At 44.9% G+C, this 25,211-nt stretch overlaps 6 protein-coding genes across 15 annotated transcripts; 3 read left to right on the top strand and 3 right to left on the bottom strand.

The window, feature by feature from the left end:
• On the top strand, positions 1-3,247 carry cxcr3.1 (chemokine (C-X-C motif) receptor 3, tandem duplicate 1). Its single transcript, XM_003966338.3, has 3 exons — positions 1-154; positions 1,657-2,055; positions 2,164-3,247. Exons 2-3 carry the CDS (start codon positions 1,666-1,668, stop codon positions 2,920-2,922), a joined length of 1,149 nt encoding a protein of 382 aa, XP_003966387.1. The 5' UTR covers positions 1-154; positions 1,657-1,665; the 3' UTR covers positions 2,923-3,247.
• Positions 3,248-3,332: 85 nt separating this feature from the next.
• LOC101079894 (C-X-C chemokine receptor type 3-like) lies at positions 3,333-6,911 on the bottom strand. The gene is made up of 4 exons (XM_029838903.1): positions 6,699-6,911; positions 6,429-6,604; positions 5,637-5,987; positions 3,333-5,435 (listed from the first exon to the last, which is right to left on the bottom strand). Exons 2-4 carry the CDS (start codon positions 6,429-6,431, stop codon positions 4,695-4,697), a joined length of 1,095 nt encoding a protein of 364 aa, XP_029694763.1. The 5' UTR covers positions 6,432-6,604; positions 6,699-6,911; the 3' UTR covers positions 3,333-4,694.
• A 1,418-nt stretch (positions 6,912-8,329) lies between these two features.
• On the bottom strand, positions 8,330-16,490 carry cxcr3.2 (chemokine (C-X-C motif) receptor 3, tandem duplicate 2). 2 transcript variants are annotated; one of them, XM_029838900.1, is made up of 3 exons: positions 16,475-16,490; positions 11,089-11,229; positions 8,330-9,925 (listed from the first exon to the last, which is right to left on the bottom strand). In XM_029838900.1, the coding sequence occupies exons 2-3, from the start codon at positions 11,227-11,229 to the stop codon at positions 8,786-8,788; spliced, it is 1,281 nt and encodes a 426-aa protein (XP_029694760.1). In that variant the 5' UTR covers positions 16,475-16,490; the 3' UTR covers positions 8,330-8,785. The 2 variants fall into 2 exon arrangements, with proteins under 2 accessions (XP_029694760.1, XP_003966389.2); XM_003966340.3 differs by lacking the exon at positions 16,475-16,490 and adding an exon at positions 11,392-11,408.
• On the top strand, positions 13,361-19,340 carry tlr21 (toll-like receptor 21). 4 transcript variants are annotated; one of them, XR_003888855.1, is made up of 4 exons: positions 13,361-13,760; positions 14,157-17,149; positions 17,489-17,598; positions 19,209-19,238. XR_003888855.1 is itself a non-coding variant. In XM_029838166.1 (3 exons), the coding sequence occupies exons 1-3, from the start codon at positions 13,670-13,672 to the stop codon at positions 19,218-19,220; spliced, it is 3,096 nt and encodes a 1,031-aa protein (XP_029694026.1). In that variant the 5' UTR covers positions 13,361-13,669; the 3' UTR covers positions 19,221-19,340.
• On the bottom strand, positions 17,255-20,903 carry prr19 (proline rich 19). Of its 2 annotated transcripts, XM_011605938.2 has the most exons (4): positions 20,771-20,903; positions 18,553-19,820; positions 18,188-18,318; positions 17,255-18,096 (listed from the first exon to the last, which is right to left on the bottom strand). In XM_011605938.2, exons 2-4 carry the CDS (start codon positions 19,760-19,762, stop codon positions 17,512-17,514), a joined length of 1,926 nt encoding a protein of 641 aa, XP_011604240.2. In that variant the 5' UTR covers positions 19,763-19,820; positions 20,771-20,903; the 3' UTR covers positions 17,255-17,511. The 2 variants fall into 2 exon arrangements, with proteins under 2 accessions (XP_011604240.2, XP_029694755.1); XM_029838895.1 differs by lacking the exon at positions 20,771-20,903 and having other exon boundaries at positions 18,553-20,724.
• A 19-nt stretch (positions 20,904-20,922) lies between these two features.
• pafah1b3 (platelet-activating factor acetylhydrolase, isoform Ib, gamma subunit) lies at positions 20,923-23,949 on the top strand. 5 transcript variants are annotated; one of them, XM_011605943.2, is made up of 6 exons: positions 20,923-21,059; positions 21,405-21,510; positions 21,877-21,966; positions 22,040-22,156; positions 22,295-22,417; positions 22,619-23,949. In XM_011605943.2, exons 2-6 carry the CDS (start codon positions 21,430-21,432, stop codon positions 22,877-22,879), a joined length of 672 nt encoding a protein of 223 aa, XP_011604245.1. In that variant the 5' UTR covers positions 20,923-21,059; positions 21,405-21,429; the 3' UTR covers positions 22,880-23,949. The 5 variants fall into 5 exon arrangements, with proteins under 5 accessions (XP_011604245.1, XP_011604246.1, XP_003966390.1 ...); XM_011605944.2 differs by having other exon boundaries at positions 21,402-21,510; XM_003966341.3 differs by having other exon boundaries at positions 20,995-21,132; positions 21,402-21,510.
• Positions 23,950-25,211: the final 1,262 nt, after the last annotated feature.

The following is a 25,211-nucleotide window of genomic DNA, read 5'->3' as shown; positions in this document are numbered from 1 at the left end:
TGAATAGTGTGTGTGTGTGTGTGTGTGTGTGTGTGTGTGTGTGTGTGTGTGTGTGTGGGCGCGCGCGTGTGCATGTGTCATAAGAAACTAACAGTTTTACCTCGACCGGCAGCTCGCTGAAACCTGTTCACGACAGAAGAAGATTCCACTTTTGGTACGTGTTGATTCAAACATCATTTCATCTCTGTGTCGTTTGTAGCTTTGATGTATCGGATTTTTTAAAATGTTCAGTTCATTAAAGATAAAACAGTGAGATTAAATCACCTTGATAATGACCGTGCTCTAACTTCTGCTGAACTCAGCACTGCTGCCATGAGGCTGTTTTTTGGTTTGATGAAAGGAAGGGCACCAAAATTAAATTAGAATTTATTCTTTAAATGTCAACAGTTGTAATCATGAGCTTCTTCTCATAGCGCACGGTTTCATTGATGCTAGTTTGCGATCTGATGGAAAGGTGACAGAAAAGGCGGTTTGAGGCTGCAGGCGTCACTCTTGTGCAGGATCCAGGTTATCAAATCTTCAGTCCAGGACGCTTTTATGTGGTGTTTGAGTTTCTACCCTCGGCTCACCGATGTTTGGCTCAGGGTTACAGGTAGTGGTTGACTAATAACAGTATTTACCAGATCTGTGTTCTTGCTTCTGCTTCTGATCATAACAAGATTAATAATATTAATAATGATGAGATGCACAACCGAGGAAACATTAAAAAAGAAACGAAGGGTATCTTTCCCAAAATGTGATGCAAGATGTCTGTGTAGGTTCTCAATCATCCAGGTCATCGTATCCAAGGTAGTTTCCTATGTCAACAGAAGGCGAAACGTCTTCAAGAGAAGAAACCCAGTCCAGTTGACATAGAAAACTACCTTGGATACGATGACCTGGATGATTGAGAACCTACACAGACATTAAAAAAGAAAAAGAATAGCTTCATTTAAATCAGCCATCAGCTATCATGTGCCAGTAGCGTAAATGCCTAAACTAGGTCCACTAGCGCCCTCTTCTGGCCAGGGCGAGAAGCATCAATGACACAGCGCAGGAAGCAGGAAGCACGACACTCAGCCACCATCAGAAGTGATACGAGGGTACAGCTCAGAAGATGTTCACCGTCACACGTTCACCATCACACGTTCACGTCACACGTTCACCTGCACGCGTTCACCTGCACGCGTTCACCGGCACGCGTTCACCTGCACACGTTCACCTGCACACGTTCACCTGCACACGTTCACCTGCACACGTTCACCGGCACGCGTTCACGTCACACGTCACACGTTCACCTGCACGCGTTCACCGGCACACGTTCACCTGCACACGTTCACCGTCACACGTTCACCGTCACATCTGTTCACAGGTTAAAGGTCGCGCTCTGGCTACTCTCCAACTTCTCCTTCACTGGTCCTGCATCAGTCGTTTCACCTGGTTACCTGGTCACCTGGTCACCTGGTCACCTGGTTACCTGGTTACCTGGTTACCTGGTTACCTGGTCACCTGGTTACCTGGTTACCTGGTCACCTGGTTACCTTTTCTACTATCCAACAGACATTAAAGGAAAATGCCTTGCTAAGCCACATGGTGGCACATAGTGAATTTAAAGTGGATGTAGCCAATGTACACACACTAAATTAAGGTTCTGTTCATGTTCCCTCTCCTGTGTAGAAGCTACTGATGGGGGACGTTGAGAAGCTGAGTCCTGGAGAGCTCTCTGACTTTTTGGATATATTCCAGAACCTCTCTGGCAACGGCACGGCTTATGAGGACTGTTGCCCCGTGGGTCAAGTGTGTGACCTGACAGACAGCCAGGAATTCGAGGCCACATTCATCGTGGTTCTGTACTCGCTGACATTTGTTGTCGGGGTCCTGGGGAACGTACTGCTGCTGGGGGTTCTGGTCCAGAGCAGGAGGACCTGGAGTGTGACCGATACCTTCATTCTTCACCTGGCTTTGACGGATGTGCTGCTGCTGGTGACTCTGCCCATGTGGGCCGCGCAGGCTGCCCAAGCCGACGGTTGGACCTTCGGCACCCCTCTCTGCAAGATCACTGGATCTGTTTTTATGGTAGGAGATGTTCAGCAGGGCGATGCAGGAGAACGTCCTGTTGCATCTTCAGTGATAGATGCATTCATAAAACATTAAACGCATAAAGTCTGTTTTCTGTATCATCAGATCAACTTCTACTGTGGGATTTTTCTCCTGGGCTGCATCAGTTTGGACCGGTACCTGTCCATCGTCCACGCCACCCAGATGTACTCGCGCAGGAAGCCCTGGGTGGTCCACACCAGCTGCCTGGTGGCCTGGCTCTTCTCTTTACTGCTCTCCATTTCAGACATGATCTTTCTGGAGGCGGTGGTGGACAACCGGCAGAAGACAACCAAGTGCGTTCGCAACTATTTGTCTGGTTATTGGTCCGATGATTCCACCGGAGATGGACCTAAGCAGCAGAGTCGGTGGTGGCTGGCTTCACGGCTGACCTACCACCTGGTGGGGTTCCTGCTGCCATCAGCCGTCATGGTCTTCTGCTACTCCGGCATCCTGCGTCGGCTGCGATGCGGCTCCCAGGGCCTCCAAAAGCAAAGGGCGATCCGGGTGATCGTCACTGTGGTCGCAGTGTTTTTCCTCTGCTGGACGCCGTACAACATCACCCTCATGGTGGACACGCTTCAATCTTCCCGTAGCAACACTGAGTGTGGAATGAAGATGTCTCTGGGGAAAGCCATGACGGTGACCTCTACTGTGGGTTACCTGCACTGCAGCCTCAACCCCATCCTCTACGCATTCGTGGGAGTGAAGTTCAGGCGTCAGCTCCTGGCGCTCCTGAGCGCTCTGGGCTGCAGGGTGAAGACCAGCAGGCTCCAGTCCACTGTCAGCAGCAGGAGAAGTTCCATTTGGTCCGAGTCTGCCGAAACCTCCACCGTGGCTGTTTGAAAGAGAGGAGAGAAAGATGGAGATGGACGGTGGTTGCTCTCCTGGAGAGTCCTGTAAGATGTGGCTGCTTGCTTCCAGTTTTCTGTTGCTCTCATGTCATTGGGAAACAGCTGTAAATGTGAGCAAAGCTTTGTTTGAGCAGGTCCTGGCCTTATTTTCCCTGTTTTTCTATTCTTTACAATATGACGCATTAATGTTTCGCTTTGGAATTTATGTGCAAAATAAATAATTTATAAGATAAGAATTTTCTCAAATATTAGCGTGTATTGCACATTCGTACACTGACGGGTACCTGGAGCCTTCCTGCTCTTTTTACATGAACACAATAATGAGGTCACTTAACACACAGACACACACTTCAGGGAATGTCAGACATCATATAGATGGATGAACAGTCTTAAACCGTGTAGGTTATAGGATTTATTATATATGCACTGCACACCGAAGCGCTTTCAGCAGAATCGTTCACATTTAAGGCAGGATGTTGAGATGATGATGAGGAGCGCGTGGTGACCGAGGAAGACGTCAGAAAAACGGGAAAAGTTACTTGAAGGGACGGAACACGACGAAATACCACTGACCCTCGTTTACTACAGAAAAACGATCAGACGCTCGTCATCGGGAGGCAGCGGCAGTTGAAGAGTGTTGATTGGTAACCAGCAGCAGGCGTGACGTCACCAGCCGCTGGTACCAAGGTGAATCAATGACGCCCCCTAGTGAGAGAACCAGGAAAAGAAACCCCAAACAAAAGGCCCCAAACACACAGGCCATGACACACACCTGCAGAGAGGGTGAGAAGTAAAGAGCACAGCTGTTGCAATTTCATCCAAATGAGGCGGTTTAACAACCTTAATAATGAAATATGCAGGAGTTAATACTAAAGGATAGGGTTAGGGTTAATTACAATACAATATAATTACAATTATGTTACGATGCTTTCAAAATGCATTTATTCCCTTTTGCACCAGCAAAACATGATATTTAAGGAAGAAAATAAATGAAAAAAGAGCCATCAGCTTTCACAGGCAAGTCTAATTATGGCACAGTGGCGTTCTTCCGTTCAACATGATCACAGTATTCTAAAGGCCAATCCCACAATGCGTCATACTTTCAGAGAACCTGCGTCACGCGTGTTAATTATAGACTCATCAAAAACTTGTTGCAGGCTGTGCACAGTAGCAGCTTTTATCCTCGTCACTCTGAAAACAATCACTCTGCTACTGAATCCAGCCAAGCAGACTAGCAGGTCAGACTCCTCCCACTCCACTGTCACCTGACTGATGACATCACCACCTGCCTGTGTCATACTGTGGATCACCCTGCACACATGCGCACACACACACACACTGACGATACAAAAAGCCTTTGTGGGATTCTTCAGGGGAAGTTCTGTCAGTTGCAACACATGAGCACGCGGGTACCTCGCAATCTAGGGAATTTATGTCCTCTTGTGACGGACGATAATGTGCAAACACAAGGTTAGAAACTCTGTTGATTGTTTAAGGTCATTTTGAAAAATAGCATATTCATTTAGTAGAAATATCGAACCCACTGAGGAAAATATTCTATAGTACCGTAATACAATAGCAACAGTCATGGTTCACATATTAATAGCATCTAAAACAACAGTTAAACAGTACCATGATTTGACTCTTTCATAAAAATGTTGTGAAGTCATCATTATAAAAATAGGTTTCTCAGTATTTAACAGAATGAAGTCATCAAACACATGATGATGATGTGTCATCCCATTTCATTTCCTTTCACATTCCTCAACATTGGCTCGACTGCATCTGATGATCACCGCTCGTCATCTGCGCCTGCTCCCCGTCCTTGTGATTCTGCTGCGTTTGGTCCTCCTCGCCCACTCCCAAACGCCACAGCGAGGCCACAGGCTCAGCAGGCGTGCACCTCAGCAGGGCCACCGCCTGTGTCCTGAAGTCTGCGCTCAGGCTCAAATACACCAGCGGCCTGAGGCAGGTGTGGATGTAGCCAAACTCAGACGTGACCATCACAGGCGTTTCCTGGGAATTCCCAGTTTCCTCAGATCTGCCTCTAAGAGTGTCGACCATGAGCGTGATATTGTAAGGCGTCCAGCAGAGGAGGAAGACGGCCACCAAGCACGAGATGACCGTGAAGGCCCTCTGCTTCTGGAGCTCTGCGGAGCTGCTGTGCAGTCGCAGCGCCACACAAGAGCAGCAGATGATCAGGACGGCGGCGGGCAGCAGGAACCCCAGCATGTGGTGGAACAGGCGCGACACCAGCTGCCCGACACTGGACGATGCAGAATAGGTCTCAAAACACAACGTTTTATCGTTGCCGGGACCATTCGAAGCCGCCACAAAAATCCACTTGGGGGTAACTAGGAGGAGGGAGCAGATCCAGACACACAGACAGGTCACATGAGCGAGGATGGGTCTGCCAGCTGAGTAGAATTTGGTGGCACGACAGCAGGACAGGTAGCAATCCAGAACGATGCAGCCCAGCAGAAAGATCCCACAGTAGAAGTTGACCTACGAGAAAGAAAGCAGGCTTAGACTCAAGGCCATCTTCTCAAAATCACTTTCACTTTCTCCTCTTCCCAGAAATGTTGCAATCTTTACTCAACAGTATGAAGAACAACGGCCTCAGTCGGCCAAACGATTACATGGAGAAAAGCCAAAAGCATTCCCACTGTCTCCCGTCATGGAGACGTGAGAAAGATAAAGACTTACATAGAAAAGAACGGTGCTGATCTTGCAAGCAATTATTCCAAACTCCGACCGACTGTGCTGAAGAGCCTGAGCAGTCCGGAGAGGGAGCGTCAACAGGAGCAGCACGTCTGCGATGCAGAGGTGGAGGACAAAGGTGTCCGACATGCTCCAGGAGCGCCTCTTTCGGAACAGAGTGGTCAGGACCAGTCCATTCCCCAGCAGACCCACAAGCAGCACCGCCGAGTACAGGAGAGGGAGCACCACCGCAGGAACCTCCCCGACCGCAACCTCATCTTTATACTCATAGTTGCTATCATACTCGTAGGTGTCATTGTGCTTGAATAATCCATCACCATCCACTTCAAAATCCATCTGTGAGGAAAAAAAACAACCGAATAAAGAGCAGGAATGAAACAGAGAATTGGAGACCAGCGCTCAATAGTTCCTGTGTGTCCACTTCAACCGGTGACCAGGCTTTATATGTAGCTTCACTCGGTGAGGCAATATCGGAGTGCGCCTGAAGGGGAACCACCCTAGGTCCTGGGGTCACGCACATACTTTAAATAGCAGCAGGCTCTGCTTACGTAATATCGGTGGGAACGCGCCACCAAGGCAACAGTTTAGCGTGTTCAACGATCACGCGCATTTCTGTGCGCTGATACATGCACTGTGCTGCAAAGATCTGAAACACTGTCTCTAACTAGTTCTCAAGGTGCCCCACAGTTAACCAGTGGCTCATTAACCATTTGTCGTCATTAGACGTTGTAAAACAATTTGGACTTCTGACGGTTGCGCACTTTCACTCTCGCTTACCATAAAAGTCCACGTTTCTTGTAAACGCAGCCTGTCCGCGCCTTCTTCTCCACCACCAGCACTGACAGGAGTCTGTAGTGTCTGTGGTCGCGAACAGCAGCGCAGGGAGGAAGCGACCGACCGACCGACCGACCGACGCACGGCGACGCGCCGCAGCTGTCGAGCGCTTCCCAAATCTTGCAGCAAAAGAAAGAAAGTTTTCTCATGCGGCCTCTTCAGCCACTTTAAGCCGTCAGCAGCAGGCGCAGGTTTAAAGATTTGGGAACACACCTGAAGTACAAATCCGAAGCAACAAAATGATGCGACCACCGACGCCTAAATTAGTTCCCAACACGGACGCAGGAGGACCAACTCGCTCACTTCTCCACCCTCCCGACTGGGCGAGGAGAACCAAAGTCAACAAAGGCGGACATCCCCAACAACACGGAGATCAGGCACACTTGGCTGAACACACACTGCGACTGCCAGATGACAAAAGAAATGGTGCTATGGATGAGCCTCTTTTCAAAATAAAATGCGTCTTCTAATATAAAAGTAACTCGTGAGAGAGTAGAATAACGATAAAGTTTGGGAGGATGATCATCACACTTTGTTTCCGATGAACTAACACGGGACACGAGATGACACCGACGGGAATGTTTTAGATAATTATTTTACATCGCAGTTGCTTTATTTTGGCGGTCATATCGCTCAAAACCCGCGTGTCTATTTTCTCAAATGACGCGGCGGAGGAGGCGCAAGGCAAAAGCCTGGTGGCTGCACTGACACCTGCATTCCGCTAGAGGGGGCGTGTGTATTCAGTCAGTCAGTCAGTCAGTCGGTCAGTCAGTCAGTAAACCTGTGGAACCCATCATCCTGTTGGTGATGTCTGTGTCGAAAGAGATTGTAGAAATAACTAAAGTCAGGTTAAGAACTAGAAACATTAAAAACTGGAGGGATTGTGGGGAACCATCTCCTTTGAGGAAATGAAAAGTGGTCAGAAAGAAATCCTGAAGGATCGTGGTGGGCGATCACTGAAACATCATCAGACTGTAGGAGGACAACAGTAGAACTTTGTTTAATAGTGAAAGTAAGCACATTTCCACACACGGGATTGGGACTGAACAGCTGTGTACGAAAACCAGTAATACCAATCAGGAAAAAGGCTTCCGTGATGATCGGACTCTGGAGCCATGGAAGAAGGCCACATGGTCTTCCAGAGTAACTGAGTAAAGGTGATGAGGCAGAAGAGGTGATGCAGCCATCAGGCCCAGGCTGGAAGAGTAGCTGTAAATAATGAACATCTCCAGGTTGAGGATCGGGAGGAGGGAAAGAAACACGTGACCCAGCGGTAGAGGAGTGTGTGGTCAGTGCATCACAGGAAGTCCTCCAGCAGCCTGGACCTTAGGAGCCAACCTGGAGAAAGACCAGGCAGCCTGGAACTGAAGCCAGATTAATATCTGATAAAAAGCTCTTTGGTCTGAGCTGCTGACTCAGTTGTCTGTGGAGCCAAGTCCCACCGAGTTAGTTCCCCCTGAAAGTCCCCACCAGCAAATGGTGTGTGTGTGAGTCTGTGTGTGTGTGTGTGTGTGGGCCCCTGTAAGTTGCAACATTCAAGTTTGTTCCCCTTTTAATACATTTCCCCACATCTCAGCTTTATGTGACCTTTTCTACAGTATTGTACACAATAATTAGATTAATTAGATTATCGTGTGTCATCTCATTGAGAACTTTTGAATTTAAAGTAAGTTTTATTCATTTTACTTATGACTGACAGTGTGTGGTGGACAGTATAATGGACCCCTGACTGCAACACAACTCTTTTGTTTCCAATATAGTTAATCATGAATGTGAATCCCTTATTTCACACAATCGTGTTTCTTTATCTACACATTCACATTTAATGAGAGCACCAACACACAATCTAGTTTTTCTTCCAAAAACAACTTTATTAGAAAAACGTCTGTATAATTTGAGACTCGAAGTGAGTCTGTTTAATTTCCTCTTTTTTGGAATTGAAGACAGGAAATGTTAAACCCTCCACTGAGAACTGCGTCAGTCATGAAAGAGGCCCGACAGAAGCGACAGAACTTCGAAACCACCGTTTCCTCTGCTCGATAACGTGTGAGCGTGCTGGAGAAGGCGCCGTGCAACGCCTCAACCGCTGACGAAGCTCTTCCCCGGATCCACATGTTTCACAAGATAGCAGATCATCTTTATAAATCGGGTACATGAGCGGATCAGCACTTTATTTTACACACTTTAAACCAAAAGAGCAAAACATGAGCATATGTGTGGTAAGCTGCACCTTTCGCCCATACAGGCCTGCAGGCATCGGAGGAACATCCTGTCGTCGCAGAAAGAGTCCGATTTAGAGTTCACACCATGACTGAGTGAGACGTGTCCATTTCTGGAGAGGAGAAAGAGCTGGTTGTCTTCCTCAGCCTCCGCTCCCTCCACTCCTCCTGCCCCAGCACACCTCTCCTCCCCAGCAGCTCCTTACACATTTTGGCCAGCTCTCTTCTGAACTTCACCCCCACGAAGCCGTAAAGAAGCGGGTTGAGGGCGCAGTGTGACAGCCCCAGACTCTCCGTCACCAGAATACCGATGTCCAACACGCGGCCGTACAGGCAGCCCCCGTCCACCACACCGAACAGCTGGAGGCTGTCCGCCAGCTGGAAGCCGTTGTACGGCGCCCAGCACAGGACAAACACCGACACTATCGAGATGATGAGGTGGAGGGACTTGCGCTTCTGGCGGCGGCTGGCAGTGCAGAGAGATCTGAAGATGCGGATGTAGCAGTAGAGCATGATGAACACGGGTAATCCAAACCCCAGAACCACACTGATCATTTGCAGGGTCACCTGCCAGTGAATGGCGTTCCTAGGGATCCACACCTGGCAGAGCAGCCCCTGATGATGGCCCAGGGCGGCTGGGTCCACCACCTGCTTGAAAGCAATGTCCACGCCACTCAAGACCAGGCACCCAGCCCAGATGAGCGCACATGCCGCCTGGGCGTGACAGGTGCTGCGCTTCCACCCCGAGCTGACGGCGTGAACGATGGCCAGGTATCGGTCGAAGCTAATGCAAGCCAGGAAGAGGATGCCGCTGTAGCGGTTCAGCGAGAAGAGAGCGCCAGAGATCTTGCACATCGTCGAACCAAAGACCCACTGATGGGCCCACTGCACGGCAAACAGGGGCAGCGTGAAGGCCAGCAGCAGGTCAGAGACGGCCAGGTGGAGGAGGAAGGTGTCGGTCAGGGAGAAGCCACCTCCCCGTCCTCGCTGAGAGCTCCGGTAGCGTCGGATCACACACAGCACCAGCACGTTGCCCACGACGGCCAGCAGGAAGAGCAGACCGTAAACGGCTGGGGAGAACTTCTGCGCAAAGCTGTAGATGTCCTGTTGGGGGCAGGGCGCCATGTGGCTGGAGTCAGAGGACGGAGTGGCGTTCCCGTAGTCCCCATAGTCCCCATAGTCCCCATAGTCCTCATAGTCCCCATAGCCCACATAGTCGTGCTGTTGGGAGAAGGAAAAGGCACGTTCCAAGAGGAAAATGGGAATTTAACAAAAGCGTTGCTCGGATTTATGAACGAAACTGATTCTTGATTTTAACATGTAGAAAAAAAATAACAACAAAACCAGACGGGACAAGAGGAAAGATCAGCATCCAGAAGGAGAAGCCTGTCAGATCCTCCAGCCAGAGGAGCACACGGGAGTGGAGATACCTGTGTGCTCACCCTCCATCATCCATCCATCATCCATCCATCCATCATCCATCCATCATCCATCCATCCATCCATCCATCATCCATCCATCCATCCATCCATCCCCTCCATCCATCATCCATCATCCATCCATCCATCCATCCATCCATCCATCCATCCATGGGTTTAATAGCAGGTTAATGTACAACGAGCTTTTCCACATTTATTGCACAATATTGAGAGAATCACCTCCTGTTTATTCCTTCAGAGAACAAAAACTCTTTTTGTTAGCTTGGATCTTGCAGATATCATTAGGTGCGTTATCTGAGGACAGAAACTTTACAGGAACTGTTTCCTGCAGTGGAAATGCACCCAACCAATCCCATAAATTCTCAGCCTTCTAGCCTTAAAGGCTAAACAGATTGATCAGAGTCCAAAATAAGAAAGAATATGTGTTTTCTAATCATCGGTGTGCTGTTAGCGGGCGACTTGTTCAGGATGTGTCCCCCTCTCCCCTGAAGGCTTCAGCCTGTACAAAAATAAAGTGGTGTCCATTCCCACTTTTATACAGGAGCAGCACTTGGCTGACTTCATTTGGTCGGAGAACTTGTTTATCCAATAAACTGCTGAATTACCAGTTATTCTGTCACTTTCACTGCAGTCAGTATGTGAATGATTTAAAATATCAGGATGTTATTTTCTTCAACTGCTTCCTCTGGACAAATGTTCAGTTATTTCACAATCACATTATATTATACTGCACATATGTCATCATATCCATAATATCCGATGTTTTAAATGACTGTAAGTGATACTTAGTATACAGTGAGATAAACATTTCTAATTGTGTATCACAAATTATCAATCGCAATTATAATTAACAATAATATAAATATAATTAAATATAATTAACAATCACAAATCATTGTTCAGAAATGATGTGCACGTGTGTGCACAGTTCCTGCGTCTACTCACCAAGTAATCTGTGCTCAGTGTCATTTCCTCCATATTAATTGGAGATGTGGAGGATTCAGCTGAAACGCTCGCAGTCACGGCAGCACGGCATCTACACGTTACACTAACATCCTTTATTTTGAGTCCATCGGTGCCGCACATCTACAAGATGAGTGCAGAAGAAAGAAGAAGTTAGAATTTCAGGAACTGAATCTTTGCAGGTTCCAGACAATAAAACACAGCAGTGGAACGTGTGACTGTGATTTATTGATTTATTTTTAAAAGACCTCGCTTCTCTTCCAGAGAGGCTAGAAAAAGGCTCACCTGGATCACGAGAACACAAAAATGGGAGGTTTGCTTTATTTGGTGTAAACTTTACGTTATATGGGAACAGAAGCAGCTTTTTAACTAGATGGACTAAACAAGAAGTGGAAGTGCTGAACGGACAAGAATTTGAGTTTTCTTCACTGTATTACGTATCTTGATGTTATTGTAACAGAAATAAACTTAACAGCGAACAGACTTGTTTCGTTGTATCATCTTACACAACAGCCTTTTAGGATCTTTAGCAAACTGATTTGATGTGATGACGCTGATCTGTAAAAATGCACCTAACAGAATAAAAGATGTTCTTCTGATGCAAATGACTTCATTAAAACTTTTATTATTACCGATATTTATGAACACAAAGTGTAAATCAGCAGCATAACAGGAGGTGTATCTGGTAGCATAAAGCATTTAGAAGAGTAGAAATGACACAGGTTTCTGCCTTTTCTAGTGTTTTGGGGTAATTTTCTCAGACTTACTGAGCTTCTTGTTTGTATTAGAAACTCTGAAATAACTGCACAGTGTAAACGCCATAAACTTCTCTTATGGTTTTCAAACAGAAGTTGTGAGCATCATTTTTAGGCATTTGGGAGCCCAAGACCGTAGGCACAGGTTTTACTTCCACCTTCTCCGATGTGGGCAGAAAGAAGTGAGCAGTTTCAGCCCGGAGATGATTGTATCCTATTAAAATAAGCAACAACAAGTTTTAACGAGAGAACCAACATTTTGACATTCAAACAGAGTTTAATCCATCGTGTAATCATATTTTAGTTGGCCTATTATTCTGTAAACACACATTACAGCTTGTCTTGGTTTCCAGAAAACTGAGCAATGTTGGCAGTGAAATTTAGACACATTGTACATTTGCATGTATAAGTGGGGGTCGACCTCTGGTCGTGGAGACAAGACGTGCCAGACACGTGGCACTCCCGCCCCAGTTCCTGCTTCTAACTGAAGAAGAACTGAGCCCTATTGGGTGAGCTATGGAAGGAAATGTGAAACCTATAGACTGGAAATGAAGATGTGTATGTCATGTGAGCGAAGGCCTTTAAAGCCTTTGTCTTCCATCTTAAATCAGTTCTGGTTTTAGTTCTAGGAATGAGCTATCTATAGAAGAAGACCTGGAGATTCTCTCTCTTGGAGAAATGTTTCTCAAGCTGAACATTCTGTCATTAGTCCTTTCTTGCCTATTGGTTTGAATGATTGTGAGTTTTGACAAGCTTCTCTCACCTGAAGAGAACACTTGGAGATTGAGAAGAAGTCTGAGAGCAATTCTGAGATTTCTGCTCAAGTCTGTTACTAGTTACTAGTTACACAACCGGTTATTCTGTTAATATTTATCCCCCAAGAAGATTTGTCATCAACCAAAGTTTGATGATCCTCCTGAGCTAGTCAAAGTCCTCCTTCGTGATGAAAGGCGTCGCTGGCGTCGCTCTTCATCTCGACTGGCTCCTCCTCAGCTGCCGCTACTGCTAACGGAAAAGGAAACTGGCTCTTGCTGTTGTCGGATATCAATATTATATTCAAAATCAATAGTTTTTCACCGCTTTGCAATAATAAATGTGGTGTAAAGTTGATGCTGTCATGTAACTTTAGCTCACGTAAACTGCAGGTTGAGTTTGCCAACTTCCATAAACAAACCTTGGACATGTGGAAACTAGCTGTCAAACACAGCCTCTCTCCACACACACGTATGGAATAATCCACGTGTTGTTCCTAAGACGTGCACCATATTTGTAATGACTGGCATGATTCACTTCATTTAAAACTTTTATTCAAGACACACAAGATGTTTTGGTGTTATGTTCGTTTGCTTTCTGGATGACAGTGGGGATCTAGCCAAGTATGAGAAAAGTCACCTAACGATCTCGCTCTATTCATTTCAGGAAACGCTAAAGAATGCCTAAAACTTGTTGTCTTTAATTATAGTGCCTGTTTGGGGATGATTGAAGGACTCCTGCTTTGTGGCCTGGTGGTAAAAATGCTCATGTTAAATCTGTTTTTTCATTTCATCATAGGTGAGCGACGTTTCCTGACATCAACACTTGTTTTTGTACCCAATATTGTTAAATAAACACATATTAAAGTCATAGAGAATATGCTGGTAAACCTGATGTGTCCCTTTTTATGTTGCTTCTGCAAAAACAGGTTTCACTATTCCCCTCTTCGTTTTAAGGAACACTCTTCTGTTGTATTTCCAGTTGTTTTTCTTTTTAAATTCACATTTTTTTTAGTTGGCTCCTGCTGAAAATGTTAGGAAGAGAAACAGAAACATATGTTCCTCTTTTACAGTCAGGGTTTATTTTATCGCTGGAACAAGAAGCTCACTGGAGGGAAATGTCACAAGAAATACGCCGTTGACACAGGCAAGTCCATCATATTTATTTAATCTCTAATCTACAATAAAGTCTAACAGTTACAGCATTTAGTCAACGCTTACGTTTTTCATCTCAATAAAACCAAGTGAAATTGCTTCGAAACTCAAGGAATATTTACCAGTGAATCCTCAAGACAGTCTTTTTCACCAGAGAATCCTGTACGATAACACAAGTTTCTGTTGATGTTGCCAATAACTACAGAAAGAATTTTGCTAAAACATTTAGTTTGATGTTTTTGACAAAAAAACACTTTGGTTTCTATCACCTAATTTACAGGAGCCCACACTTTTTCTCTTAAATTTTAAGAAAGTGGGAAGTGACACATTGTTAAACAGGCATTTGACCAGAACCCTGGTAACCTGGTATTCTGCCCTCTGTCCTCAGGTTACAGTCTCATACTGAACATTGGTGGATTTCTCTTTTCCATCTTTAAACAAGCAGCAAAAGCGTTGAGCAATACTTCCTGTGGACGACGTCGGAACAAAATGTGGAGTCTTAGTTTCCCGCTGTTGTCAGTCACAGTTCTTCTTTGTGCTACGCGGCTCGTCGGCGGCTACAGCTTCCACAACTGCATCGAATTTTCAAAAGGAAAGACGTTCAAATGCATCCATCGAAACCAATATATCCTTGGTGACATCATAAAAGACCTGCCTCACTCTACCCTCGACTTGACCATCGCCGTTAACCCCGTGTCGCACATTCCTGACAGGAGCTTCATTCATCTGCGGAACCTTCAACAACTCAGACTGGATCACAACCACCTGGGGGTCATCGATCAGTTTGCTTTCCAGGGGCTGCATCAACTCAAGTCTCTAAATCTGTCCTTCAACTACATCCCAGAGCTCAGCACGTCTGTGTTCGACGACCTGCACAACTTAACCTTCCTGTCTTTGACAAACAACAGTTTAAAGCGTCTCCCTCACGGAATATTCAGTCATCTCTTTAATCTTAATACTTTAATCATAAAACAAAACTACCTAACAAACTTTTCTGAAATCGCCATGGCTGTGTCCTCTCTGAAGAATCTGACTTTGCTCGATCTCTGCTTTAACAGACTGACGTCACTCAGCCACTCGAACGTGTCTCTCCCCGAGTCTCTCAACAGGCTGTACTTATGCAGAAACAACCTCTCCACGCTGGGATGTGAGCCCAGCTTTCTTGGATCCATTGAGATCCTGGATTTGTCCTACAATTCTGAGCTGCCAACAAAAGCATTAGAAGGGGTGAATTTAAGAAGAATAAATTATCTGCGGTTGCGTTCCACGAAGGTCAACATAGTGGAGTTCATCCAAAACAGCGACATCCATGCGGGGCACGTTGATTTCACGAGCACACATCTAAACACCGAAGCCAAACTCGTCGAACTCTGCAAGTTGTTAAAAAGAAAGCTGAGCAGGATAACCAAACTGACCCTGGTTGGTAACAAGATTGAGACTCTAACGGCTAACACACTCGCCCACTGTCCCAATATCACAAAGACCTTGGATCTTTCCAAAGTTGGACAGAAAAAGTCTGATTGTCTTCAGTTTCTAAAGGAGCAGAGACAGATAACAACGTTTATCGCCGAGCATAACCACTACTCCTCCCTCCCGACCTGTGAAGATGAAGACCCCTTTAGGCAGCTTGAAGAGTTGAGGTACCGTTACAACAGAATCCTCTCTGTCAACTCTCACGCTTTCCATCACACACCAAATCTCAAAACACTCTGGCTCAACATAAATACCATCGCGTTTCTTCATCAAAAAGCTCTCAGCGGACTCCGGCAACTCTCTACTCTCCGTCTGGACAATAACCTCTTGAGCGATTTGTTCGCAGACACCTTTGAAGACCTCTTCAACCTCAACATCCTGAACCTCCGCAACAATCGAATTTCTGTCATTTTCAACAACACCTTCCGGAATCTCAAAAATCTGACTACTCTGGACCTCGGCGGCAACAAAATTACCCATTTTGAACCATCTGGTCTTTGTGGATTGGAACGTCTGTCCAAACTCTACCTTGATGGAAACAATCTACAAACAATAGACAGTTCCGCCTATCACATATTTCAAAACACACTCACTACTCTTGATTTACGACAAAACATGATTCATTTCGAGGAGGACGTGAACTTTTCTCCGTTTGTGAATCTAACAAAACTCGAGGACCTGAAGTTGGATGAGCAGAAGCCTTATGGCCTTCACATTTTACCCCGTACCTTGTTCCGGGGCCTATACTCCCTCAGGTCGCTGTATGTCAAAAACAACATGATCTCTTATCTTGCTGCTGATGTTTTCAGGGATCTGAAACACTTAAACTTCCTGTCACTGGACAACTGCTGTGTTGGCCCCACCCATTTGCCAGCAGGAATCTTTAAAGATCTGACAAACCTGACCATCCTGACTGTAGAAAACATGGGCATCCAGAACCTCTCTACTGAGGTTTTTGGGAACATTTCACAGCTAAAAAAGATTCAACTAAATCACAACGTAATGCAGACCTTTCCTGTCACTGTGCTGCAAAGTCTGACCAAGCTCCAGTACCTTGACATCCGCAACGTTCCTCTCAGCTGCACCTGTGAGAACAGCTTGTTGAGAAACTGGACCGTAAACAACCAGAAGGTCCAGATGATCTACCTGTACAGTCTGCCCTGCCCACATGATCCAAAAGTCAAATTCTTCAACTTTGACACCAGCGTTTGCAACATCGATCTTGGGCAGTACCTGTTCTTCTGCACGGCGCCGTGGATCTTTCTCTTCACAGTCTGGCCGTTGCTTTATGTTAAACTCTACTGGAAGATCAAGTACAGCTACTACGTGTTCCGCTCCTGGTTCAGTGAGCAGTGGCGCAGGCTCAGGGAGAAGGAAGAAAACTGCAAATACGATGCCTTCATTTCCTACAACTCCTCTGATGAGCTGTGGGTAATGAACGAGCTGCTGCCCAACCTTGAAGGAAATGGATCATCTTTTAAAATCTGCCTACACCACAGAGACTTTGAGCCGGGTCGTTACATCATCGACAACATCGTGTCTGCTGTGTACAGCAGCCGCAAAACCATTTGTGTGGTGAGCAGGAACTTCCTGAGCAGCGAATGGTGTTCTTTGGAGATTCAGCTGGCCAGCTACCGACTGTTCGATGAGCACCGGGACGTCCTCCTGCTTGTGCTCCTAGAGCCAATCTCAGAGAGGCAGCTGTCGTCTTATCACCGAATGAGGAAAGTAATGTTGAAAAAGACTTATCTGCAATGGCCTGGCTCTGAGTGCACCAACCCCCCGCAGGCACAGGGCCTGTTCTGGAGTCAGCTGCGCAGGGCGATAGGAACGACCAGCAGAATTGAAACTGAAGAAAAGGGGACACGTGTGGCTAATAAAGAGGACGCTGACGCATCAGACAATCATGTGTGATGAAAACTTGTTCTTGCTTCTTTAACAATCTTTGATGCTGTGAAGCTTAACTGCATGTTTAATGAATGGAAAGAATTCCAGGAAGAGGATCAGGAAATGTTATTTTTGATTTGAGCATATATTTAATAATGTGAAAGCATTTGTTTCTACTGAGCATGTACAGTATATTTGTGCATTTAGTAATCATCGCATAAGGTTTGTAACAAAATAATATGAATTTTGAAAACTAATTTACTGACTAAAGATGTTTTTCTGACATTTCCATTATAGTGCTTCTGTTCATGAAAACTTATGCCTTTAAAAAAACTGTGCATTTATTTTATTCTATTACAGAGTATCACAGGTTTTACGACCCTTCAGTAAAGTCTCATTGGAGGGAAAGACCATGGCTCCAGGCTTGTGGAATATGGCGGGGCTTCTTTATCAAGCACACATGAAGGGGGGTAAATATCCATGTCAGTGAGGCGAGACGTGTGGGGAAAGCAACTTAAAGGTGGGAGGGTTTGGTGGAAAGCCTGGAAGTGACGTTCCTGCTGCTGATGCTTAAACTGAGCAGAGTTGGCAACTAAAGAGTATGTTTCAATGTCAAAAGGGACTTGATCTTGAAGACAGTTGGCGGGCCGGTGTACGGGCTGTGGCCCTGGTTGGTCGAGAAAGAAAGGCGACTTGCTGTAGTGAGACCTGCTGCTTCTGCTCTCGCCGAATATTCTGGTTTGGCTCAAGGAGTCAAATCGGATGTTTTCTCTGCTCCTTGGCCAGTTGAATGTGTCTCCCCAGTGTGGAGATGCTGGTGGCTTTTCTCTCCAGGATGAAGCAGGAGATTGAGTGAACAAATGCTCCCTGGCTGGACTTCCGAATGGTTCAAAGTTCATACAGAGTTCAGGAGAATGTGTGCAGCTGAAGATATTATCCAGAAAGCCGAAGGTTTCCACTGGCCTGACCTTTGCATCACACAGAAAACTCATTTCAGTATTACAGAAAAAGAATAAAACAAAAAAATGCAAATGAAGAATAAGAATAAACAACTCCTACCTGGTTTGTGTTGCAGGCTAAGTGAGGGCTGGACTTCCAGCTGAAATGCCTGCTTCTCCTCGTTTTCAGTGTTGCGTTAGCTGGACTTTCAAAGCACGGAGGACTTTCAGGGATTAACGATGCAAACACCTCTGCAAAAAAAGGGTTACGGACTGAAAATGTCACAAATTCATACAAAAAAGCTTCGAAAGGCTAGAACCTTCCAAATATGACACACACAAGTCAACATGTACCAATACAATGTAGGCATACCATGAATTCTAATTTACAATGTTAATACTGTGATTCACAGATTTCTATACATTGCATAATTTCTATGAACTGTATTGTTTACGTGCACTATTTACTGGAATGCACGAGCATACCTTTGGGGCCTTTTGCCTCATCTTGATCTGCAGTGGCTTCCTCCTGGTGCAGAGCAGCTTTTTCCCCACTGGAATCAAAGCTATAGCAAGTCCAGCCCTGCAGAAGGTTCTCCTGGACCTGGGGGCCGTCCCGCTCCTGCAGGGCGTTCAACAGGACCTGCCTGCTCTCTTCCACCAGACTCCTCTGTTTCAGAAATGGGAACTTGAGACGGTGACACAACGCTGCCGCCAGCGTCCCCACGGACGGAGCTACACTGCAGCCAGGCTCTCCGCTTGTGTGGTGCAAGTCAACGTTCTCGGCCGACCTGGAGCTGGGGGGTCGGACTGGGCTGAGGCTGTACGTTTGGCTATGGAGGCCAGCACACTCCTGGTTCTTTGGTGTGCACTCCTCAGAAGAAACCGTTTCATTTGCATTCCTGTCGGATGTCTTAGTTTCCTGTCTTTGAGCAGTGGACAGTAGCTGTGTCTCTCTGTCCTTTACAGATGTGAGATGTTGGGCTTGCCTGAGTTTGACCCTTCTGACCTTGACCTGGTCGCTGTGGTTGGCTGAGGAGGGACTCTTGCAGCTTTCAGATGACGGTTCTGGAGGAACCTGGTGCGGTCTGTCCTCAAGTGTGGGTGCTAACCTTTGACTTTTGCCTTTTTCTTTGTCACAGAGCTCATCGTGAGACTTTGAAGCTCCAACGTCTTTATGCTCAAACAGCACCAACTTCTCCGTGTCTCCAGCCATGCTCCCACGAGAGGCTGAAGACCAATGCGGCGCGGTGCTTTCTGCTAATTTGCTTCTCTCCATTTTCCGTTGCTCACTTAACAAGCGTTCGATGTCAATAGACTTCACCTCGTGATTGAAGAGGCCCTGATGTCCAATCAGGCGACTTTCTGTGATGACACTTGGCTCCTTCGTGACAGCAGCCGTACAGGAGGAAGGCGCGTTTCTCCTTGACGAGTGATGACAGCAGCTGTGAAAATACGCCATGTCCTTGCTGCTCCGATGGCGACACTGTCGATGCGGTGAACAGAATTTTGGGGCTTTTTTGCCACAGCCTCTGATCCGATTCCTCTCTCTGTGGCTTTTCAGGCGCTTCAGTTTGCGGCATTCATGCATGTTGTGGAAGTTGGAAAAATGCTTGCCATCTTTAAATGTTGACTTTTCTGTATTTTTGAATTGCTTGTTGAAAATATTGTACTTTTGTTTCTCTGAGGAAGTCATTTGCACATTTGTTTGTGCTGCAGTTGGTTGTCTAAAGACTATATGCAGTCCTGAAGTGCTGTGGGAAAGAAATAATGGATAGTAACTAACCTGCATTGGTTTAGAAGAAAAGCTAGTTGTTGCAATGTGACCCATGACCTTGGCTTGCTTCATATAATTCAACTATTTCTTTACAGTTCATCACTACGTGGACATTTGCAACTTGTAGTCAAAGTTAAAATGAATGAACTAACATAACCGTCAGCAAGTGTAAATGGTAGGTTGACTAAAAAGCTTCAGCTACAGATGTTTTGAGGGTTGCTTTCTTTTGTGCTGTGACATCTTTCCAATCTAAGGCCTTTTGCAAACTGCATTTTCAAGGAAGCAAAGACATTTCAGAGCACATAATCATACATGAGTACAGACGTAGATCACACCATTTCCTTAGCTTTTGCGGCTTTCCAGGCAATGAAATTTACAATAAGCAGCTTTAAAGGGACATTGCAAAAACTAGAATCTGAGGAAATATCTTCAACCAGAGCTGGACCATAATGCAGACTTTACCCCACAGTAGAAATGCTGACAGGATCCACACCACCAGAAGTAAAAGTACAGCACGTATATTACATTTGGATTTTTATTATCAATTTTGGGGTAATAAAATAACCAGTTGGCCGCCAGTTGTGTCAAAAAAGCCTCAAAGATGGAAAACACACAAACAAAAACACGAGCATGAAGTATTTAAAACTGACAAAATCCGCCCGACATCCCATACAACAGACATTATTTTAAGGCTTTCTTCACATAATCGTAAAAAGAAGCAGCAAGATGATTGAACAATCTGTAACGTTAACAACAAACACCTGATGTGTTTCATTATCAGCGCAGATGTTTCCTAATGTGACATTTCGTTGGAATTTACATAAAGCATGCTCGATAATCTTCACATTAACTACTATTATTCAATACCACCGTTGAATCCGTCAAATATTATCACATATAAGTTCATAAATTTAAAACTGAACTTACCTTTCGTAATTATTCCTTTGTCGTGCAGCAGTTGTTGCTCAGCAACGCGCAGCAATGGGGGATCTTTGCGCAACATTGACTCCCACGAACACTAATCAGGACGAATCCACATATGCGTGTAGTAGGGGTGTAAAGAGATCCATTTGATATTTACCGATTACAGAACAAAAACGGCCAGCTCTCCTTGTATATGTATTTTTACACTCATATAATTATTTAACACTGAATCTCAATCAAAGTATTAAATCATAATTATTCGGAAACCGTAGAATTCCCTGGTCGACCATAGGTAATGGTACTTTCGTAAACGGTTACGTTACTTCCTGAATCTGAAAGGGAGAAGGCGATATTTTGATTGTGTGGTATTGAGCATTTCATAATTATTCTAAATATTTCTGAATGTAAATTCTTGAATAGTTTTACCACATACGAGTATGTTTGCAAAAATTAATTCCGTTGATATTCGGTGTTATTAGTTGAGCGGTACCTAAAAGTGCATCAATCTTTTGTTGCAGCAAGTACGCTAGCTTCGGTAGCTAACTTGATTCATTGACTTCTTAAAGAATTAAACATAACCACAAATTTCAGTTGCAAGCTTTTGGTTTCTTGATTATTTTTCCTGCTTAAAAAGCAGCTAGGTGACTAGGTAAAGGCAAGTCATGAATGCAGAAGATCCAAATCCAGCTGCCACACCTACCCCATGCGAGGACATCCAGGGAGATGGACGATGGATGTCTTTGGTGTGTATAATAAACGTTATTACTCAGAGTCGGTGCCTATTTATGCCTGTCGTGTGTTAATGGCTTCGAATAAGAGCATCTAGGCTTTATAAATGGCTCTGCTAATGCAGACTTAATTTTGTGTTTATTGTTTGTGCGTTTATTTGTCAGTTTCTTTTGATCTGGTTCGCTTCTGTGCACAGATTGTGGATCCACTGTGCACTTTTTGTGCACTATTAATGCCTTGATTTAATGTACTCTCTCATTTCTGTCCCCCCTCCCCAATCTAGCAAAATGAATGAGTACAATTGCTTTTTAATTTCCCCTGAAAGTCCAGCACATGTGCCTCACATGTCTCACTCTTTTCTTCTTCCCGTGTATTTATAGCACCAGCGTTTTGTGTCTGATAGCAAAGACAAAGAACCTGAAGTCCTGTTTGTTGGAGACTCTCTGATTCAGCTCATGCACCAGTTTGGGGTAAACAGACGACACATTGTGCTGTTTGTGGTGTTGGTGTGCACAGTGCATGATTCCTTGTTGTTGCTCGCAGATATGGCGACAGCTGTTCTCTCCACTTCATGCCCTAAATTTCGGTGTGGGTGGTGACGCAACACAGCACGTGCTCTGGCGACTGAGCAATGGTGAACTGGATAATATCAGCCCAAAGGTCTTTATCATTATTGAATATATGAATCAAAATGATGTGATGTTTGTTTGCATTTTGGAAGATTGTGCTATACACACAAGACTATATCATCCACAAGATTCTAAAGTAAATTCTGTTCTAATTTTGCTGATTTTCTAGGTTGTTGTGCTGTGGGTAGGCACAAACAATCATGGCCACAATCCTGAGCAGATCTGCAACGGCATCCTGGCCATAATTCAAGTCATCAAGAACAAGCTCCCTAATGCACAGACGCTTGTGCTGGTAGGGTTCTTGTGATCCATCCTGTAATGCCTGTTGGTCTGAAATATATAAATCATTAGTCTGCACATGATAATGAGCTCATGACTATGTCCTCAGTTATATGAACCCGTAGAAACAACTTGTTTTGCATTGCTAACGCGTGTTCATTGATGCATACATTTTTGCCGGACATCCCACCATAAAATGTCTTCTGTTTTCAAGGGTTTGCTGCCTCGAGGTAAAATGCCAAACCCACTGCGGGAGCGTAACGCCAAGGTGAACCAACTGGTCCAGGAGGCTGTATCATCCCTCCCTCACGCCTCTTTCCTCAGTGTAGATCCGGGCTTTGTCCATTCCAGCGGCAGCATCTCTCATCAAGACATGTACGATTACCTTCACCTGACCCCCCGAGGCTACCAGGCTGTGTGTGAGCCCCTGCACGCTCAGCTGAAGTCCATGCTTGATGAGCCATCTGAGAACTGAGCAGCTGCAGCACATTTGAAGTGGTTATCAAGCCTCTTTCTCGAGAGCATCACACTAAATATCTTTACATGTCCTCTGACCCATGGAATCCATTTTTAAGGGCTATAGTTGGTGACCGCTGTTATGGGACCATAAATCTTGTACATATGATACAGTTTGAAATTAAATGTGCAGCTCTTGCTTCAGTTCTCAGTGAGCATCTATTCTGTTCGCATGTTCCTTGTTCATCAGCAGGATTTTGTGATTTCTCTGCCACATTATATTGTGACTCTACTTGAAGACAGTGACATGAGATGACACGCAGCAACACTGTTTTGATGTATCCAGTTATGCTTAATGGATTTAAGGAAATGCACTGGGGTTTTACAGATCTGCTGTAGGTCACAATTGCACTGCCCCCCTTAAAGGTCAGAAGTGTTTGCCCCACATACCACTGCGTGAGCTGCAGCTCTTGTGAATTGATCAAGCCTGAATGATAGAATATCTGCATTTGTCCTGAAGACATGGTTTATTTGCAAATGTCCTGTTTGTCTGATGATTCTTGCTCAGGAAGCAGCTGAAAGGGCAATTAATTACAGTTGTTCATCAGATTATTTAGGTGGTTTAAAATATAAAACATCCCCTTAATAATTGCTGCAATCTGTCCATTTGTAATCTTTATTTCTCAAAATCTTCAAGCCACATATGCTACAATTGCTTTATGTTACTCTGGTATTTTGTGTCCTGTATTCATTTAAATGACCAAATGTTTCTCCGTCTTTTTTTAAAAGTGGTTTCTAATTGTTGCACGTCATTTGTTTGGCCTATTACAACAGTTGTGATGTTGGTAGGTATTGTGTCATAGGCAAATACAGACAGTATACGCATCCGTATAGGTTTTAAACTGATACATAGTTTCAAATGTACTTGTGCTTTGAATTAGTTCCAAAACACGGGTCCATGAGACCACCTATAAAGCTTTACTTGTTAAAATGCTTCAGAGAGAATTCCAACATAATTCCACAGATGAAACAGGACTTCAGGTTGTGCAAGTGATGAATGATGCATTAAATATGAAAACAAAACCTTTCGCTGCGTCTCCCTTTGATTTTGAGTTGGCCGTTGGAGACAGTGATGCTCAGTCATGCTGAGCTCCATTATTGCATTAAAAGGCTTCAATTCCTGGCAGCCTCACACACACGAGTGGGACATTTATAGCACTTGGTGCCCCCTGCAAGATGTATACAAAAGGTGAGTTTAAAAAAATCATTTTAAGATGCATAAAAGTACAAAAAACCTACAGATTCCCTAAAAATGCAGCTAATACTTGAGGTCTAATGTTTCCTGATCCTGTGATGGAACACACCAGCCTGATTATCATCTGATACTGGTTAGATATTAATCTTCTGAAGGAGTAAAGTCATAATAGATAAATAGTCAATTCTTTTACTGACAAAGACAAATATCAAATGTGCCTTTTCTAACCACGACTGATCATAAATTGTGTTCGGATTGCAGATTAAGTCTCCTCTTTATTGTGGTGTGCACATGCATAGAGGCATTTTTATTGAGGACAATGGAAATAAAGTATATATTTAAAAGATGACAAATGAAGATTATCCTAGAATTCTTCTGCACCCTGAATCAGAAGTTTGATATTCCAAAAGAACCATGTTGAGGCCACAAACTAACAGAACGAGACAGAACCAAGCAGATGCCTGGTTTCATTCCTGTAAAACAACATCATTGTTTAGGGAAAAGACCCAGTTCCAGTAACACTGTAGCGTAAATAGGAGCATCAGCACTTTCCTTTGTGTCTTTACTCCATGTCTGGTTATTATAAACAGTTGTCAGCTTGTGTAACTAAAAGGTCAGTGATTAAGGAAGTATTTAGTATTAAAATCTTGATTATGGGTAGCATATGGTAAAATGATGAATTCCATTTCCTGTAATGTGATTCAACTAAAGAGTATATTCCCTCTTACCCACGACTGTAATGGCAGCAGAGTCTCCCACTGCCCAGCTGCTGCTCCTCAGAGCCGTGGGGGGAACCAGAGACACGGTGTCCCCAACTGTGGCAGCGCATGTGTGTGTGGGGGTGTGTGTGTGTTTGAAAGGGTGAGAAGAAGGTTTTGATCAGATGAGTTTTAGTCTTGTATCAATCATGTGGTTACAACATGATGTTTCTGCAGTGAGACCTTTGCTTTAAAATGATCAACCTTAACACCACCATGGCTGTTTGGTTTGTGGTGTTCTGCTTTTCCACGAGGGGGCGTAGTTGACCCATCTCACGTGCTGGCTGCCTCCACACCTTCGGCTAATTGGTGTGATTAGTTGGGAGCCACTGTGAGTC

This window comes from Takifugu rubripes, chromosome 7 (assembly GCF_901000725.2).
Source record: "Takifugu rubripes chromosome 7, fTakRub1.2, whole genome shotgun sequence".
In the NCBI taxonomy this organism is placed as follows: domain Eukaryota; kingdom Metazoa; phylum Chordata; class Actinopteri; order Tetraodontiformes; family Tetraodontidae; genus Takifugu; species Takifugu rubripes.
This window is presented reverse-complemented; position numbering and strand designations above follow the sequence as displayed.

What these genes read in the sequence shown, in the direction of transcription:
- cxcr3.1 (XM_003966338.3), top strand. Translation starts at nt 1,666, where the DNA reads ATGGGGGACGTTGAGAAGCTGAGTCCTGGAGAGCTCTCTGACTTTTTG. An exon ending in TCACTGGATCTGTTTTTATG is followed by an intron (nt 2,056 to 2,163) that starts GTAGGAGATGTT and finishes CTGTATCATCAG; the next exon opens with ATCAACTTCTACTGTGGGAT.
- LOC101079894 (XM_029838903.1), bottom strand. An exon ending in TCAGCACCGTTCTTTTCTAT is followed by an intron (nt 5,436 to 5,636) that starts GTAAGTCTTTAT and finishes TCTTTCTCGTAG; the next exon opens with GTCAACTTCTACTGTGGGAT.
- cxcr3.2 (XM_029838900.1), bottom strand. Translation starts at nt 11,229, where the DNA reads ATGTGCGGCACCGATGGACTCAAAATAAAGGATGTTAGTGTAACGTGT. An exon ending in CACTGAGCACAGATTACTTG is followed by an intron (nt 9,926 to 11,088) that starts GTGAGTAGACGC and finishes TTCTCCCAACAG; the next exon opens with CACGACTATGTGGGCTATGG.
- tlr21 (XM_029838165.1), top strand. Translation starts at nt 13,670, where the DNA reads ATGTTCCTCTTTTACAGTCAGGGTTTATTTTATCGCTGGAACAAGAAG. An exon ending in GAAATACGCCGTTGACACAG is followed by an intron (nt 13,761 to 14,156) that starts GCAAGTCCATCA and finishes CTCTGTCCTCAG; the next exon opens with GTTACAGTCTCATACTGAAC. An exon ending in CTGACGCATCAGACAATCAT is followed by an intron (nt 17,150 to 17,488) that starts GTGTGATGAAAA and finishes ATTCTATTACAG; the next exon opens with AGTATCACAGGTTTTACGAC.
- prr19 (XM_029838895.1), bottom strand. Translation starts at nt 19,915, where the DNA reads ATGAAGCAAGCCAAGGTCATGGGTCACATTGCAACAACTAGCTTTTCT. An exon ending in TGAGGCAAAAGGCCCCAAAG is followed by an intron (nt 18,319 to 18,552) that starts GTATGCTCGTGC and finishes CTTTTTTTGCAG; the next exon opens with AGGTGTTTGCATCGTTAATC. An exon ending in TAGCCTGCAACACAAACCAG is followed by an intron (nt 18,097 to 18,187) that starts GTAGGAGTTGTT and finishes TGTGATGCAAAG; the next exon opens with GTCAGGCCAGTGGAAACCTT.
- pafah1b3 (XM_011605943.2), top strand. Translation starts at nt 21,430, where the DNA reads ATGAATGCAGAAGATCCAAATCCAGCTGCCACACCTACCCCATGCGAG. An exon ending in AGCTCATGCACCAGTTTGGG is followed by an intron (nt 21,967 to 22,039) that starts GTAAACAGACGA and finishes TGTTGCTCGCAG; the next exon opens with ATATGGCGACAGCTGTTCTC. An exon ending in TGGATAATATCAGCCCAAAG is followed by an intron (nt 22,157 to 22,294) that starts GTCTTTATCATT and finishes CTGATTTTCTAG; the next exon opens with GTTGTTGTGCTGTGGGTAGG.